The sequence below is a fragment of the Triturus cristatus genome, chromosome 3_2, assembly GCF_964204655.1.
Source record: "Triturus cristatus chromosome 3_2, aTriCri1.1, whole genome shotgun sequence".
In the NCBI taxonomy this organism is placed as follows: domain Eukaryota; kingdom Metazoa; phylum Chordata; class Amphibia; order Caudata; family Salamandridae; genus Triturus; species Triturus cristatus.
In genome coordinates, this window is record NC_140584.1 from 517563892 (window position 1) to 517582268 (window position 18377).

The following is an 18377-nucleotide window of genomic DNA, read 5'->3' on the forward strand; positions in this document are numbered from 1 at the left end:
GAGGAATGTCTTGGGATTGGTCACAGAACTCAATATCCTCACTGCACTCCAAGTCGTCTTGGGGAAAGTCCCACAAGACTAAGAAGAGTAAAATCAAAGAGGTCTTCAACTTCGCTCCGTCCGTCAAAGTAATCCTAGGAGACAAGGGAGCATCGTCTTTCGAGGCCTGGCTCTGTGGTTGAAGCTAAGCTGACTCTGTGCCTCCCGAGTTTCTGGGAGCTGGAGCGACCCCCACTAAACATAGCGAGTTCTAGGAGGCCATGAACCTCATATTTGGGTGGCCCGTTCCCGCTGGCGTGCCTTCTGGTCCCATGGGTTCGGGAGGGGCCCCTACTGATTCTCTGCTGGCGGTTCCGGTTCTAGTCGGGCCCCTTGGATCCACGGATGTATCGGACTAGCACAAGTCGTACCACCTTGACCTTCTCCAGCGCCGGTCCCGATGCCGATTCTCCCAGCGCCCTTTGACGATGCGTCCCTATTCTCATCCCCAAGCCCTATTCTTATGAGCTGGGACTCAGGGAGGATTGAGAAGGATTGCTGAACCCTGAATACCAGCCCCAACATGGACTGCTGTGAAGAATTGGCAGATGGCAGTGGACTGGACACTTCTCCAGATACTGGCATGATCTTTCCTCCTACTGTGGCTATGGAGGAGGGGGCTTCTTTTACTATGATGGTGATAAGGGTGGCCGAGGTCCTGGACCTTAGCCTACCCTCAGTGGCAGTCAAGGCTAATGTCTTAGCAGAGGTGCTTCAGCTGGCAGTAACCCCCTCAGAACTGCTTCTCCCATTTAATGAAACCCTCACGGACATCCTGCTTGGGACGTGGTCCAAACCATGTACAGGGTCTCTTGTGAACAGGACGAATGTTCTCCGCCACCACGCCGCCGAAAATCTGCAGTGGTGTGGTGGCTAACTGCCATTTGGTCAGCGGCCGGCCACTCTCCATTCTCCAGCCACATGTGACAGTGGTGACAGATGCCTCATTCATGGGATTGAGCGACCATCTGGGAAAATGGAGATCAGAGGCCGGACTCCACATCAGCCTACAAGAGCTCTGGGCGATCAGTGTGGCATAGAAAGCCTTTCTACTCTCCATCAAAGGAAGGCTAGTGCAGATGTTCACGGACAACACCACCACCATGTGGTACTGCAACAAACAAGGCGTGGGTTAGACCCTTTGTCAAGAAGCCCTGCATTTCTGGACATGGCTATAACATCAGGGCATATCCATGGTGGTTCAACACCAGGTGGGTTTTCTGAACGCCAGTGCAAATGAACTCAGCCGAAGGTGCCTAGCAGACCGTGAGTGGCATCTCCATCCGGAGGTTGTGCAATGTCTCTTTTAGTAGTGGGGAGAGCCTTGGTTGGATCTGTTCGCCACTGCTTAGACCACGCAATGTCAACGGTTTTGCGCACTGGAGTTTCCAAAGTAGCTCTCACTGGGCTCTTCAGTAACACCTTTTCTGGTAGAGACTCTGTCTAGCCTTAGATTCCTTACTGACCCAACCATCCTCCCAGCTCGCCAAACGGATTTCTAGGGACAGGGCTGTTCCCCCATTCAGAGACCTAGTTTTCCACACCAGTGGTCAGTGTTCTTCCTGACTCTGTGCTCCTAGCGTGGAAAGTAGCGAAAAGAAACTGATGTCAACGTTGGGGTGGTACATATATAGATACAGCACACATCACTTCTGGCATGGGTGATGCATTGCAGAGCCGAGCGTCACTACCTACCGATGCACAATGGTACTGCCAGGGCCGGACTGGGAACCAAAACCGGCCCTGGGAAAGTGCTCGGCCGCCCCCCCCCCCCCCCTGGGCTTAGGGGTGCCGCCGAGCTCTTTGCCAGGGCGGGTATTCAGCCGATTTTGATACTGTCATGGTTCCCGGGGTCCCATGCCTGCCTCCCGACAGTCCGCAGCGTGTTAGCCTCATTGCGCATGCGGGATCGGGTTTTCCTTCCTTCCGCGTGGCAGGCGGTTTGCGGTCTAGCTTTCTGACCGGAAACCGCTGCCACGTCACTCAAGGGCTTCCGGGGGACACCGCATAAACCACAGCGGTTCCCGCCGGTCCAGCGCTTCGGATTGATGCCCATAGACTTCAGTTCCTGCCTGCAGATTCAGCAGACCTCTGAACAGGTATTTCCCCGCTCGCGCTGGAGTGCTTTGGTAGCTTCTGATACACCACGCTGGAGCGCTTTATTTGCTTATGACACGCTGCGCAGGAGCGCTTTGGTAGCTGCTGATACACCGCGCTGGAGCGCTTTATTTGCTTATGACACGCCGCGCAGGAGCGCTTTGTTTTGGTTTTTTGACACACCGCGCAGGAGCGCTTTGTTGTGTTACTCATCACCGCGCAGGAGCGCTTGCTTTTTTAGTTTGCTTACAGTTTCTTTGGTTTCTACGTGGAGCGCTAAGACTGTAACTTAGCGATTGCCAGCGTATGCTTACGTCATGCTGGCGCGCTTGCCATTGTACTAAACTTCATTTCTCTGGAGCACTGCGGAGTTAGTGCTACCTACCTTGTGAAGCAGCCGTGTTTCCCCGAAAACAGCGCAGGAGCGCTGCTTACTACTAGACTTACGCCACACAAGGGGCTCTCCTTCACAAGGTGATTATCTGACCCGCATGTGCGCAAGGAGTAAACCTAGAGAGGGCGTTGCCCAGGCCAGGTATAATAGGGTGTCCCTTGTCTTCCTTTCAGCAGGAGTTGATGGCTATTCCCTAACCGAGGGTGGTTCTCCTCTGGCCTTCCGCGCACCATTCCCTTCCCCGGTCCCATCTCCAACCCAGTTGGTGTACACTCCGTAACAGGGGTAAGGTGGGTACGGGGGCGATAGCTCATGTCGTCTCTGTGAGAATACTTCGAAAGCAACAGGTAACACTTGTGGGGTCCATGACAGTTACAGGGCCGATTTTGCAGCTATGCGTGGTTACAACGAAAAGTCTTTACCACGCATGCCTTTACTACGAAATCCGTAGTAAAGGCATGTGTGCTAAAGTTAAAAGAAAAAAAAAGGGAGGTTGGGGGATCTCCCCCCCCCCCCCCCCCCCCCCCCCAAAAAAAACGTGGGATTAAAAAAAGAGGGCTTGGGGGGGCACCCCAAAAATAAAATATAAAAAGAAAAACGTACCTGATTCCGTCAATTAAAGAGAGATAAGGAGGCAATCCACGTCGTTAGAAGAAATAAAAGGATACTTCCGCATCCTCTTAACGACGTGGAACGTCACCAAGGAAGATCGAGGAGAGGAGAGGTAAGGGGGAATGAGGGGGTGGTGTCCCGCAAGGGAAAACTTTAAAGAGTAGATAATAAGTGCAATATCCTTTAACAAGAAAATGCCATTAACATGCATAATTTAACAATGAAAATCGATGTAAAAGTATGCGTGTTAAAGGCATTTTTGTGGTAAAGGATATTCGTGGTGATGACATTCGCGTTGTAACGCATGCGTGGTAAAGGCATGCGTTACAACGGAATGCGTTGTAAAGTCATACATTCTTTAATGAAATCAATTGCTTTGTTCAGAGCCAACGCAGGGACTCGAACCTGGCATTATGCCAAATACATATTTATAAAATTCATACGTAAGTGGGATGAATTTCTGACGCATCTGTTAATCCTTGCGCCATAGTGCACCGTATTGTAAATACGGCGCATCTATGGTGGCACAAGGATTTTTCATGCAGGTGCAGGGAAACTGATGCCTCAGAGACTCATGCACCCACTAACACAACAACTCAGACTCACACTCACTCACAGACCCACTCAGAGACTCACAGACCCACTCAGACTCCTGCAACCACTCACAGACCTCTTCACTAATGTGCCCATCCACAGACCCACTCAGTCATGTACCCATGCACAGACACACTGAGTCTCATGCACCCACTCACAGATACACTCTAAGACTTATACAGTTGCTCATGGACCTAGTCAGATACTCATGCACACAGTCACAGAACTAATCAGATACTCCTGCACCCACACACAGACTCTCTCAGAGACTCAGGCACCCTCACACAGCCAGTGAGACTCATGCACCCACTCACAGAACCATTCAGATACTAACACTCACTCACAGAACCACTGAGACTCACACACACACTCACAGACCCATGCAGTCACTCACACACCCACAGACCCATAGCAGCACTCACTCAGATACTCACAGACATACACAGGAACTGGCACAACCACTCACATACCCAAAAAGCTATTCACACACACACTCACAGACCCATAGTGCCTCTCACAGTCCCAGTCATAGACCCACTAAGGCACTCACCGACCCACACAGCCACTCAGACCCATAGCGCCACTCACAGACCTACACACACCCATTGAGAAACTCACACACTCACTCCCACACCTACTAAGACACTCATGCACTCACTTACACACTCTCTCACACTCAAAAGTGACAGGTTACAGTTAGGATCAAACCTTGGGATTGGCCTGATTCTGAAAAGGTCGAGTAGTACCTCAAGTCTTACTTTGCGGACTTCTTCGGGTGATCAGGGAGCTAATTCCTGCTGCTACGCGGTGCGGCACGACTTGTGCTGTCTCTTTCTCTGGTGACCAGATATTATCCCCCTGATCACCCGAAGAAGTCCACAAAGTAAGACTTGAGGTACTACTCGAACTTTTCAGAATCAGGCCAATCATACCCAGATTCAAGGAGACCCTAACAATTAGCAGCCTCCATCTTCTCTAGGTCCTGAAGAAAGCCCCCTTGACCCACATGGGCAACCACAAGTGCTGAAACATGTCGACCTTTTTATGGACAAATTTAGTGCGATAGACCCATAACTAGTCTACTCACGCACGACACCCTTTTTAAACATCTTGAACCCAGACTAAATAAATGAATAAATCTGGTTATACAAGATTTTAACACCACACGCATTATTATTCACTTCACTAGAGCACCCTCACCCTTCTCTGATCACTACTGCAATAACCAGTGGTTTACCTCCGGATGGAAGAAGCATACATAACAAACCCAATGATGATGCTGTCACGTTTTTAAGAAAGTAAGGCGGAGAATCAAGATACACCGCCACCCCGACTTGTGTACGTGAATGAGGGTTTTTTAATATATCATACGAACTGTATGAACCCTGGTTACTCAGGTCAAGTGATCCATTCCCATTCTTGATTTTTAAATAGAAATATATTCACCAAAAGCAAATTTAGAATGGCATTGAAAAATATACTCGAGCAGGAAATTAAGCATGGCATAGAAATAATCCACAAACAGCAAATTCAGAAAAGCATATATAGTAAAGCAGAAAATTCAGCATGGCAATAATAAAAATACACAGGCAGCAAATTCAGAATATCATTGAAAATACACTCAGCAAGACATTACAAACAAACTCAGTGTGGCATAGAACAATATCCACCAATAACACCCCGGTGAGCGACCTCTCACCCGAAATTACTCTCAAGTCCCTGATGCTTGGAGTTCCTTCATAGTACTTCAGGTGCAAGGTGGAATGTCCAATCAGATGTATGAAATCCTTGCGCAGCCATTCCTTCATAGGAGCTGTATTCTTTTAACTGGTTCAACTACAGGCAGCAGAGCTTTGACTCGAAGCAGAAACAAGTAGTTACCCTGATGTGGCTATTACAGTGCTTCACATCTGTACACACAGCTGTGATCACCCGGAACAGCTGATCAAGTGTGCAAGAGGCAAAATTATTCTGCAGAGCAGCAGTGAAATAAATATTAAACGGAAAGCCTGTGATAGCCTGGGAGCGTATGAGGTCAGTAAAGAACTGTTAACAAAGCGACGCACACCCAATTCAGACGTGTAAGAAGCTGAGTCTTGTGCAGATTCTCGTGCTCAGGAACGGTACGTTTATAAACCATAACACTAACCGATAACCGTTTCTCACCAATAAATGCCTTACAACATACTGCTTCTTCAACAGGCCAAACTTGTAGTCTTCTTAAACAGCGAGGCACACTTACCCCGACGGAATGGCTATAAACAACTCAAAACATAGCCCATCTTGCACGTGCCCAACTTGTAGTCCCCATAAGCAGCGTAATATGCTTTACCCAACAGGGTGATTAAAATTGACAAAAAGACACTCTTGCCCCCAGTAGAGAGTCCTCACACGTAAAATCCAGGAAGTACTCATTGCCAGCTGACCATACAGGCACGGCCGGCATGACTCGCGGGTGGGGGTAAGGTGGCTTTGGGTGCCGCACGGGGGTTCGCATGGGCGGGATAGCACGAGGGTTCACGCGGGGGAATTTAATATTAATAAATAAACTTACCTTCCCGGGTCCTGCTCCGTCTCAGCTCCTGGACGGGTCCCGTGTGGAACAGGAAGCAGGCAGCCTCCCTCCCCTTCCCTAAGCCAATCACAGCGCTGCAATGGCAGAATTGTGATTGGTAGGGGGCGGCGCCCAGCCAGGCGCCAATGGTGAGGCCATTTTCTCCATGTAGGGTGCATGTAGCTTACATGGAGAAAAGGGAGAGTGTGCATGACTGGTTTGGTCAGCCCCAGAGGGCCGACCAAACAGTCAGGGTCCGCAGCATTGGGCTAGCCACTCCTCCCTGCCCTCCAGCAGACCCGCCCGCCACCAACCAAACCCTTCTGCTTTCTCGCACTGTGAGAATCAGAAACATAAAATGGTAGTTTTACCATTTTATGTTTTCTGCTTCTCGTACTGTGAGAAAGCAGTGGGGCGACACTCCTCTGCCCTAATGCAGGAGCTGCCCCTGTGACCATACAGCAATAAAGTTGCATTTCTGCCCTCAAATGGTTAATTGCACACACTGCCGCTTTCCTACATCACACTTGCTCCATTTCTTGTTAATCAGCGCTGCCAGCTAACTCCCCACCGGCACGTCTTGGCCAAGCGATGAAATTCTGTATCTGCCAAATTTAACTTGTTGGCACACAAGTCACCATAAATCAGCAAAGACTTTAAATTTAAACAGGTTAAACGCCAAGACTTCTGATGACTGCAGGCTGTCTTGTCACAAAGACACTGGTGGGGCTTTCAGGGTGTTTCTCTTTTCTTCTTAAGCTTAAATCACTCTTTCTCTTTGTTTCTTGTAAACTTAATTTTCTGCTTCAATCCCCTTTCACACGTAGGCTGTTTTCCAACTCCTCGCATGTGTTGTAAATGAAGATATCCTCTTTGTAGGCCTGTAGTCAAGTAACCAAGGTTATAAGGTAGATATATTAGATATATTAAAGAAAATATCTCTTAGTTCCAGGTTACAAGTTAATTATAAATAGCCCACCAAGAACAGCATCCTCACTGTTCAGCCCACTCTGTCAAACTGAAATTCTTAGCAACCAGGCACTCGTCACTATTCCATACATCACACACACACTGGCTGAGCAGCAGGGAACTGGGAAACTGAAGAGGATGCATTTCAACAACACAGGTTGAAACACCATTATTTAAAGTTAATTAAAAAATAATTAAATAAAGCACACTTTGAGCCAGCTTTGCCCTTGAAGAGAAATTAACTATTTTAAGCCAAAGTTAACAATGTGCAAGGGCTTTGTGCAGTTTCTCAAAGTGAAGCGGGCTGAGGGGTAATGAGGGTTGACCCATTGCCCCATGCAGTATACTGCAAATGAGCGGAAACACGATATGAATTACATTTAATATCCCAAAGGATGAAATCTACTGACGAAAAGCCTCTCTCTATGTGCATTATGCATAATATTTTTGGAAAAACAATAGTCTGTTGAGACTTCTAAAGCGTCCCGAAAGGACGCGCCTAAAAATGCATTGCCTCTTATCTCTGTAGTACATTGCACTTAGGTTGCCATTTTAAAAGTTGTAATGGGAAATGCACGTAAATGAATGTTTTAGAAGATCCCTGACATGTCCTCCTAAAGTGGTGGTGCTCTCTTTGGAAAAAACCCTTGAATTCCTAGATTGAAGTAGGGGTTATCCTTATTAAAACTGGCCGTTTTGCAGCTTTTGGCAGAATGCTTATTGCGGTGCACTGTTAATTTAATAAGGAACTCTTCCAGTACTCTCTGCAGTAGAACAGTGCATGATACAGGGACGCTTGCCGGGCGATCCTATATCGCCACTGAAAGGCTGTGCTATAAAGTGTATATTTTTTTATATCACATGGGATAACCATACAGCAAATGTTCTGACAAAGTGGAGCACACTGAAATTATATAATAAATAAATGTACTCCTATTGAGCCTTGTAGGTTTATTTTGTGTTTTCGCCTCAGAGCTCTTCTTGTGACCTACTTTCTTCTGCTGCCAAAGAGTATTTACTTTCATTTAGCATTTTCACCATTAGGAGCATATCATTCCACAGACTGATAAGGGAAGCGCGTCGGTGTATACTGATAACAGGCCATTAATTGTAGGAGCCTGGTTACAGTTGAGATTTCTGCATCACCCAGTCATAAAGGCAGCACCAATGACTCTGCCTTTTAACATGAGTAAGAGCACAGCAGTCCCAAAAGGTAACCTGGAGACCTCGAATCGTACTAGAGATGGATTCATATCTGGCTTAACACAGTATATCATGTAAGTGAAGTGTGAATCACAATAAATATAGAGTTATGAAGCCCTTTTGGGGTAATGTCTACGTCATAGGAGAGGACTAGGACTTCGTTCTCGTACTAATATTTAAAAAGTGTTAAACATTTTCACACAGTGTGATGTTGGACAACCATTTGCCCGTCAGTTGTTTGGCAGTATGTTTGTGACGTTTAAGGGTGAAGTCAACTCGTTCCCAAGATGGCTTTGCAGCTACGAAAACAGTGCCACGTCACCAGCTCAAGGTCCCCTCCAAATAATTAGAAATTGTCACTCCATGTCCCAAAACTGCCGCCTCTAAAATTTTGTGAAAATGAAACATGATTTATCCTCAAACGATTTTCATTTTCTTCATATGCACTTCTGCACTCCCAAATTTCAACTTGTCATTTTCAATATGCGAGTCAATGGTATAAACTTGCCCAGGTATCTCTCATTTGCCAGTCATGCCATGATGTGCACTTGTTTTCCAGCCTTGCTTTTTTGGGCTCCATACTCCCATATGCCAGCCATGCCACGATATGACCAAGCATGTACACCTGTTATACATAAGCCATGCCATGCTAGTTTCTCTTCATGTGCCTCATGTCAGCTGAGCCTTAATGTGTCCCTGTTCCTATATATCCGAGTCATGATATGCACATTTCCCTCATATGCTAGTTGTGCCATGATGTGCTGATTTCACCTCATAACAGTCATGCCATGATGTCCTCCTATCTCCATATGAAAGCAATGCAATCGTGCTACTGTTCTCACTCATATGACAATCTTTGGTGTAGTGTGCCCGTGGGCCCTATGCCAAAGCAAACACATTGCAATGGTTCGCTATACCCTGATATAGTTCCCTGACGTGTTTGGTTTTCAAAATATGTTCCAGCTCCGCAATGTTGTTTCTATTTTTTGCAATAGCGATATCATAACGTACCTATTCTTGCGCCATCTACCTGCCATGATATTCTCAACTCCTCCATATATAATTTGGAACTGATTCAGACACAAGATCACCCCTCACCTCACACACACTTTCGCTTTCCCTCTCTCCCTCTGGCTCTGCTTAGCTACACAGAGCATTGTTCCAATAGATGAGAACAAGGGCAGCACATCCACATCATATCGCACTGCAGGACCTTCCCTTTTGGCCTTGCTAAGGAGAGTTGCCCAGTGTCAGGACCTAGAACCAGAAGAGAGGCAACTCTAGGTGGGGATTGGTAGACTTGAAACTGCTCTTTTGGCACAGCTGTCACAGCTGGTCCTCCGGACTTGCAGAGGACCTAAAGACGGTGCCTGCTCAGCTGTTGAGTCCTTGGTGTGGCACCCATGACAGTGCTGGGGACTGAAAGGGTCCTATTGTAAAAAGACAACAACAAAAAATCGGTAACTGGTGAAGTGGAAAACCTAGTCAGCTTGTGAAGCTGGTGCTTGTGCACTGAGCCCTCTATAGAACCTGGGATGGTGAAACGCTAGGAAGGTGAAGGGGCTGTGCTCATTGTGGAGAGACCACACAATCATCAGGTAAAACAGATGTATCTTCTTAAGCAGTAATGTAGAATAAGTAACGGTCCATGATCCCCACAGCTCGTATCGATACTAGCCGAAGAAGGCAAAAAATCCAGGAAGTTGTCCTAAAAAACCAGAGGCAGCATTCCTGGAAGAACATACATGCTGAGCTATTGGTAGAGAACCTCAACACTTGAACAGCTAAATTCAAATCCCATAATAGAAGCCAGACGAGACTTGTATAGAATCTGCCACAACAATTGCAGCCTGCATTCAGAGTAGATTGGGGATAATGGCAACAATGGGGCAGGAAATGGGCATGGAAATAAGTTGAAGCAATGGTCAATGAGGCTTTCTCCTGCCATAAAATGTTTCCAATATTTCAACACTGGCCTCATTCTCAACTAATGGTTCTTCTGTCCAGTGTAGCAAACATACTAAATTAGAACAGTCAACCTTCAAATTCAAAGCTCCTCAACCTAACAAAGGATTTAAGATTCAGAACAGCTACTCTGACTGGCTTAACTATAAGAGTGGGCAATCAAGCGTCCAAACAGAGCTGCAGAAAGTGATGTAACTGACCCATAAACAGCAAATGTAAAACGCTAAAAGCCCCAAAAAGGCATTGGCAAATCATAGGGGAAGAGGAATGATCACAAACAGCCAAGAGAGACCGGAAGCGCAGAACAGCAAATTAAATCTTAAAGCGATTAAAAAAAAAAAAAGACACTCTCTACTTGTTGAAGTGACCACAACCTGGGCACTCACTAAAAAATTGAAACTAGCTCAGTAGGAGGTTGTGAATTGATACCAAAAGCTATATTATGTGATTGTAACTGGCAAATCTCTCATAAAACTCACACTGACTCCTTTCGGAGTATGAGTGCATGGCCTTCTTTCTCTTATATTTCTCTTATCCACGACTTGATGGTGTCCATAACGTTTGTACTTAAAAATGTAATAAACAGATTGGAAACTTTTTGCGTTGTTAATTAATAATGATGTTAGGTGGTACCAAAATGTATTAGTCATTCAATAGAACAGCTAATAATAACAATTGTATTTTCTTTTTGAGATTTATTATCCCAAATTGTTTTCTTTATCTTTTAGGCTTGATGGATTTTCCTTTGAGTAAGTACTGCGAAATATTTGACTTGCTTACACGTTTTAGATCTTTATAGCAAAAGAAATTTCTTAAACAAATATACATTTGTGGAAAGTTGTGCCAATGTTTAATACTTAATAAATACAGTCTTGTTGGTGTGGCCAGAAATCAACTTCTATAATAATCAAAGGAAATGATTTGATATTCGTGGATCAGAACGTACATGGCAGCAGAACTTTGGATAGTAAGCAAATCATACACGCTGACTCCCGCTTTCTGTCATCCGGGCTTGGGTTTCTATGCTTCCATATTTTAACTTTACATTTCTTCCGCACCCTTGCGGCAACAGAGTTGCAATGATTTAAACGTTATTGCCAAAAATATATGTTTTAATTACTAAAACAGATCGAATGCTTGACAGTGCATATACTGCATTTTGTTCCATATCCTTTAGTTTCTTTATAAAACATTTTCCTTCTGAATTCATGTCTTATTTTAGAAGTATTTGTAACTGCCATTCGTCCCGTTTTCCCTTCAATACCCTAGCCATCTCCATTGCATATTACTCGATTTATCAACTATATTTGAGAGGAAGTGGGGTTATATATAAACGGCTGGGCTCTGACGTAATTCGACTACTTACTATGGCCAAAATATGAGAAATACAGCCATACATAATATGGACAACAGACTCTGGGCTTCAACTGGCAAGAGGCTGGTTCCCTCTAGCCCGCCTGCCTATGGCTCATGTCTAGCCCCCTAAATAGTGTCAAAGGTCTAATGCTGCCTTTTTAGACTCTGGTAAAGGAAACCTTGTGCAATAACTCCACGGGGAATGCGTGTCAGCCATCTCCTACGCAAATGCGGACATAACCCTCACAAATAGCAGCCTGCTTATGTGGGGCACATTTTAGAAAGTCTTACAGCCCCTGTCGTTTCCCCTACATGTAGGCACACTCGTTGCGATGCATAGTGTGGTCAGCCTGTGTGTGCCTAAGACGACAGCCCAGTGTGTTTGAATGCTTCACTTTTTTTCACTGTGGATGCTTAAGCGATCGTGGTGAGCATTATTTAATTCATGGAATGTTACTGGTTTTAGTTTTGACAGATGAATTCTTACAAAATGCATGATGTGGCAACAGCAGTTAAATATTTTCCATTGTTTTGGCTATACCTGCTTTAAAGGTGAATTAGTCTCCAGGTTGTGCTTATGTGCTCCAGTAGGGCCCTTGCACTGCAGTATTGAGTATAACTAAATGTGTCTGGCCTGACCATGAATTGAATTGAGAAGGGGGTAAGAAACAAACAGTGGCAATACCAGTCGGTTTGGATGAATGAAAGCACCTTTTGTTTCACTGATGTAGTCACTCAATAAGTCATCATACATATACTCTGTCTCTCATCGTTGCACTTGTGCATCTATTCATCCATACGCTGACTCATTCTTGCATTCACACTCTGACACAATCGCAACAAAACACACAAACTCTAAAACATATGCACGATAAATTAAAAGAATGCAGGTAGAAAAATTCAAACATGCTGCCATCTAAACATAGTAAGCAAATGTTTGCAGTAAAAAAACAAAAAATAGCTGCAGGTGTCGGCCTTTCAGACCTATTGTGAATAGCCTATTGTTTTAAAGTCCGGCATGGCCGCTACATTCAGAACCAGGGTGTTGGCCATCTTGGAATAGTAAAACAGTGATACATTTTAGACGACAACATTCCATAATGGCCTCCCGGTTCAGCGGAAGTAGCCAGTTGGATGAGGCACACTGCAGATTAAATGAACGACATGCAAGTGACCTGTTAGAACTGCCTGGAGAGCTGGTAGTATTGTCTTAAGAAATATTAAAATAAAAAGAGGAGAAACAAAGAAATTAAAGGGGAACTATAAAAGGAAAACATTGAACATAAAAGGACTGGCCAGCCAGCCCTAACACTGATGCATGCGCTTTTTCAAGTGGATGTACACATGGGATCAGAAAATGCTATAATTTACAGGGCACAAGAGCCAATGTCTGATGTGTACTGAACTAATACCCCATGGAGTACACAGTCATGGATTGAAGCAGAGTGTAAATGACAGTGAAAAAGGCCAATGGCAGAACAGAGCTGAACAAAAGGCCAACTATATATATATATCTATATATCTATATCTATCTATCTATCTATCTATCTATCTATCTATCTATCTATCTATCTATATATATATATATATATATATATATATATATATATATCTCAAGAAACACAATCCTGGATTACCACCTTCCTTGGTAATTATCAAAACAGGTACGGACCACAGCAGTGCAGTTTGATTATGCTTTTATTTTCCCAGTCACAAAATCAGCATGACGCGTTTCGGCTGCGTCTCCGCAGCCTTGATCACATGACATACCGGAACACCAGTGAATAATTTATAGTGCTTCCCTGAACATATGCGGGTCACCTGACTATAGGGCAATAGTAAAGCTAGAAAACATACTACTGTGAATTGAAAATCTTTATGTGTCCTTTAGTAAGAAGACACATAGTATAACATCTTACTTATTTATCCATAAATATTGTTAAAAATGTTTCTCATTACATATCCAAATAAATAATTAGTCTAAATGATATAAATACCAAATAAAACCTAAATGGACAGTGCCTAAAACGCAATGTAATGATGAGGCCAAGTGGCCAACGATTCTCTATCTCGTATATACACAGCTGAATTTCAAAACCAACATATCCTAATGTTTAAATAACACCAATGATCAGGGAAAGTGCAAGTGCAAATATTATATAAGTAAAAAAAAGATATTAAATATCATATCTTAAAACAGATAAAAAACTATGTGTCAAGGGAGGTGGCTTCTGAACGCTCAAATTTACATCATCTTTCAGCAAATTGTCATTGTTGATTAAAGTGCCAGTGCATAGCATTATGTGCAATAATAAACATGTACATACTCCGACTAAAACATATTATGGATTAGTTAATATACACACAAATAATTCCATAAAACCAACTACAATAAAATCAATTCATCCTACATCAGCCACAACTTAAAAACCAAAGTTTAAAAATTGTGAAATCAGTAAAACGTAGTTGAATCCATTGTAGTAATGTTGTCACAATATTCCTAATCAGTTTGTCCAATATTAACATATGTGCGGAACCTTACATAAAATGCAAAGCATGTAAATGGCAGCTACTGAGAATCTTTCAAATGTACATCTATACAGTATGCTGATTTATAAGAAATTATGCAGATCCTCTCCTGTATTTAGACCGTTGGGGATCCTGGTGTCAAGAAGTACAATATATTTTGATTCCAGCTGTCTCAATTGTTTTTCCCTGTTCCCTCCTCTTATGCTTTTGGGTACTGCATCAATTACATAGTAGCTCAAATCATTTAATTTATTATTATGCACCAATTTAAAGTGACGAGCTACTGGATAACTTTGATCTGAGTTCACTATTGCTCTTAGATGTTGTAAGATGCGGTTATAAACTTGTAATTTGGTACTTCCAATATATTTTAATTTACAAGTACATTCCAGTACATAAACTGTATATACATAAACTATATATATATATACCAACAACACACACTGAAGCTATTTTGAAAGGGCTCACCACGGCACTCCAACCATCCGGTTTTCTTTGCCCCGCATGCAGCCTCACAGCCTCTCTCCACAATTATTAAGGTCCGACGCGTTTCGGGGCTAGAACGCTCCTTCCTCATGAACTCAACACAAGGGCATGCACGGCTCACCTTCATTAATTCAAAAACATTTTATTAAATTAGTTCGCCCTAAGTGGATGTGGCTTACATGGTTTCAACCGCAAGGATTGCTGGTTGCTGTAGTCCATAGAGGTGAGCATAAGTATTGACCTTAAGTAGGTTGCATGCCTCTGTGCACAGTTGTCAATATGTATTTTAAATCCTTTAGTAGGAAATGAGAACAGGTTCTGAGGCCACAATAATTGTGGAGAGAGGCTGCATGGGGGGCAAAGAAAACCGGATGGTTGGAGTGCCGTGGTGGGCCCTTTCAAAATAGCTTCAGTGCGCGTTGTTGGTTTATATATATATATATATATATATATATATATATATATATATATATATACATACATACATACATATATTATCATCCCGCAAAGATTATCACGCAGCCCTCCTTTTGGCTTCAGAAAGTATTTATTTTTGCATCTGAATAAATACTTTTTGAAGCCAAAAGGAGTGCTGCGTGATCATCTTTGCGGGATAATAGAAAGCGAGATACTGTCCTGGTCTCGCCGCAGGCCCCAACTGTCAGGGCGCTCCTCTCGAATGGGACATTGTGCGTTTTAATATTTATATATATATATATATATATATATATATATATATATATACACACGCAATGCAAAAAAGGTTAAAGTAATGTTATAGTTAAGCGAAATGTTCAGGTACAGTATAACGTTTTAAACTCTAAAAACCAGATAAATTCACCAGTTATAGTTATCTCAAGTAACTATGACTCATGCCCTCATGCAAATGTAACTTGCACCCCACCATGCACAGTTTCCTCAGCAATAATTTCATTGCAAATGTTGCAGTGATATCAGTGATGTCATAGATGTCATGACTGATGTAATATGTGGAGTAATTAGCAGTGCATGGCTAGCATGCAAATTATAGTGACCTTAGGGCACGAGTCATAGTTACTTGAGATAATTATAACTGGTGAATTTCTGTGTTTTTAGAGTTTAGAACGTGTCTTTGTTACTGAACATTTCACCTAACTATAACTGCCTTAACCATTGTTTTTGTTTCAGACAAACAGCAGTAGGTAGTTATAGGTAGGACCATGTTTCCATAGGGAAAGTTATTTTTCATTTGCTCTATTGTTGGCACTTTTTGATGTATTTTCACAAAATGTTCCTAAAACACTCAATGCTCACTTTAGCTGCTGTCTGGAAAGTCTCTGGGTGATCCATCAAGCAGGGGCCGCGAAAAAGAGGGGGTCCCCAAACAATTTTTCACCATGTTAATTCCCATTGAAATTTTGATTTGAATATGACTGCAACCCGAACCACTAAACGGGATTACACCAAATTTGGCAGAAAGCTAGCTCTTGGTCCAGAAAGCGTGCTTTTGTGATTTGTTGTAAATCCGTTCAGTAGTTTTGGAAATATTACCAAAACCAAATTTGTATATCTAGGGATGCGGATCCTATGCATATCCTCCCAGACCGTCTGCGGATTTTTGAATCTGCGCGGCAACTGCAATACTGTGATTATCTGGTGGCAACATGAGAGGAAAGTTACAGATGCCATTTGGTCATCCGGACTTGGTTCCCAGCAGGGAAAATGACCCTGACCCCATGGGACTAATGGGGGGGTGGGGGGTCTGTGAGGGACCCCTCATAGGCAAAAAATTGTCCAAAAACCTTTTTTTGGATCCAGATTCTCATGGGTCCAGATCCCAATTAAAAAGAAAATACACTCACTCACAGACCCTCACAGTTACTCACAAACTCATGCACCCACTTACACACTTATTCAACCACTCACAAACACCCATACAGCCACTCACACACCCACATAGCCACTAACACCCACTCACAGACTCACAGACGCTCAAACACACACACACTCACACAGCCTTCACACACCCACTCACACCCTCACAGCTTTCACACACCCACTCACAGACTCACTTACACACCCACACAACCACTTGCAAACCCACTCACAAAATTATTCACACAGCCACTCGCGTGCCTACTTATACACCCACACAGGCACACACCAACTTACACACCCACACAACCACTCAAACACCCACTCACACACCCAGGTTACAAGGATATTATACTTAGGAAATATCATTAAAAACCATACAAATTCACAGAAAAAAACAAAGGTTACAAGGATATTATAGTTAGGGAATAAAAATGAAAAAAACCTTTGAAATTCACAGAAAAAACAAAGGTTTCAGGGACGTTATAGTTAGGTTCAGATTTTACACACACACAACCACAGAAATTCAGCATTTGTAGTTATCTCAAGTGACTATAACTATTACCCTACGGTAACTATAACTCACACCCTCGGCATGCACTGTTAATTACCCCACATATTACATCATCATGACATCTTCTATGACATAATTCATAATATCACTGCAACATTTGCAGTGAAATTATTGATGAGAAAACTGTGCATAGTGGGGGTGTGAGCTATAGTTACCTTAAGGCACGTGTTAGTAACTTGAGAAAACTATAACTACTGAATTTCCTTGCAAAATGTATTACATTGCAAATCTTCCTCCCCCCTCCAGGGTTTTTCAGGGGCAGTAACCAACACACACATCTGTCTCTACAAAGATAATTTGTGACATTTCATTGAACAGAATACCAACCTGTTTCTTAGATGTAAAGAAATAACAACCCACCATTAAATGCCTATTGACTTGAACATATGCTTTTACAAACAATAGATCAGGCTACTGCATCTATCATAATTTTTCATAATAAGCAGATCATACCTATAGTGTCGGAAATATTTTTTTTACTAGTAAGCTGATCAGTATTCTAGCTGTTATTATTGACTTGTCACAATAGCCATCTCAGACACACTATGTTGGTTATAAGGCTTCCCCCAAGGCACCCATTAGGTATACCATAGTAAAATTACAAATATATGCAAAATGTGTTAAACCAATATAAAATCCCTACTAATAAATCCTAATAAGGATTACCATAATGTAAATCATGTATCCCCATGTTTTGGTCAGGTGGATCACCAGCATCAAAACCTTTGCCTACTAAAGTAATCTGCGAGATTCCTTTTAACAAAATACCTGCGTACAGGCTTTATCACTGAGTAATAACAATTCACTCTTAAGAGCCTATTGTCATTTACACATGCTTTCCACAATAAGTAAAGCCTACTTGTTTCACTATAACAATTCCCTAGAAACCTATCACACCTAAGGAATCTGACAATACTTTTTCCATTTTACTGACTAACCCTCTAGCCTTCACCAATGGCTTGAAACTGTATAAAACACAAGTTTATTGAAGGCCACATAAACTGGCAACCATCATGCATAAGGTTGTAAAATTAAAAAAATGTACACAATCACAGATGGAAAAAATATATACAACCACGCTCGATAGGCCTAACAAGGATCAACACAGGGAAATTCTGCTTCCAGGGGTTGAGTGGGTGACTAACACCAAA

General features: G+C 43.0%; 1 protein-coding gene across 5 annotated transcripts in view; it reads left to right on the forward strand.

The window, feature by feature from the left end:
- The window catches only part of BMAL1 (basic helix-loop-helix ARNT like 1), a 503136-nt gene that overhangs the window by 185611 nt on the left and 299148 nt on the right, over positions 1 to 18377 (forward strand). For 2 of the 5 annotated variants that reach the window (XM_085648204.1, XM_085648205.1), the window contains exon 5: positions 11156 to 11176. The exons of the other annotated variants lie outside the window; for them this stretch is intronic. In XM_085648204.1, the coding sequence (XP_085504330.1) occupies positions 11156 to 11176 (21 nt within the window). The remainder of the gene's footprint in view (positions 1 to 11155; positions 11177 to 18377) is intronic. 5 annotated transcript variants of the gene reach the window in all.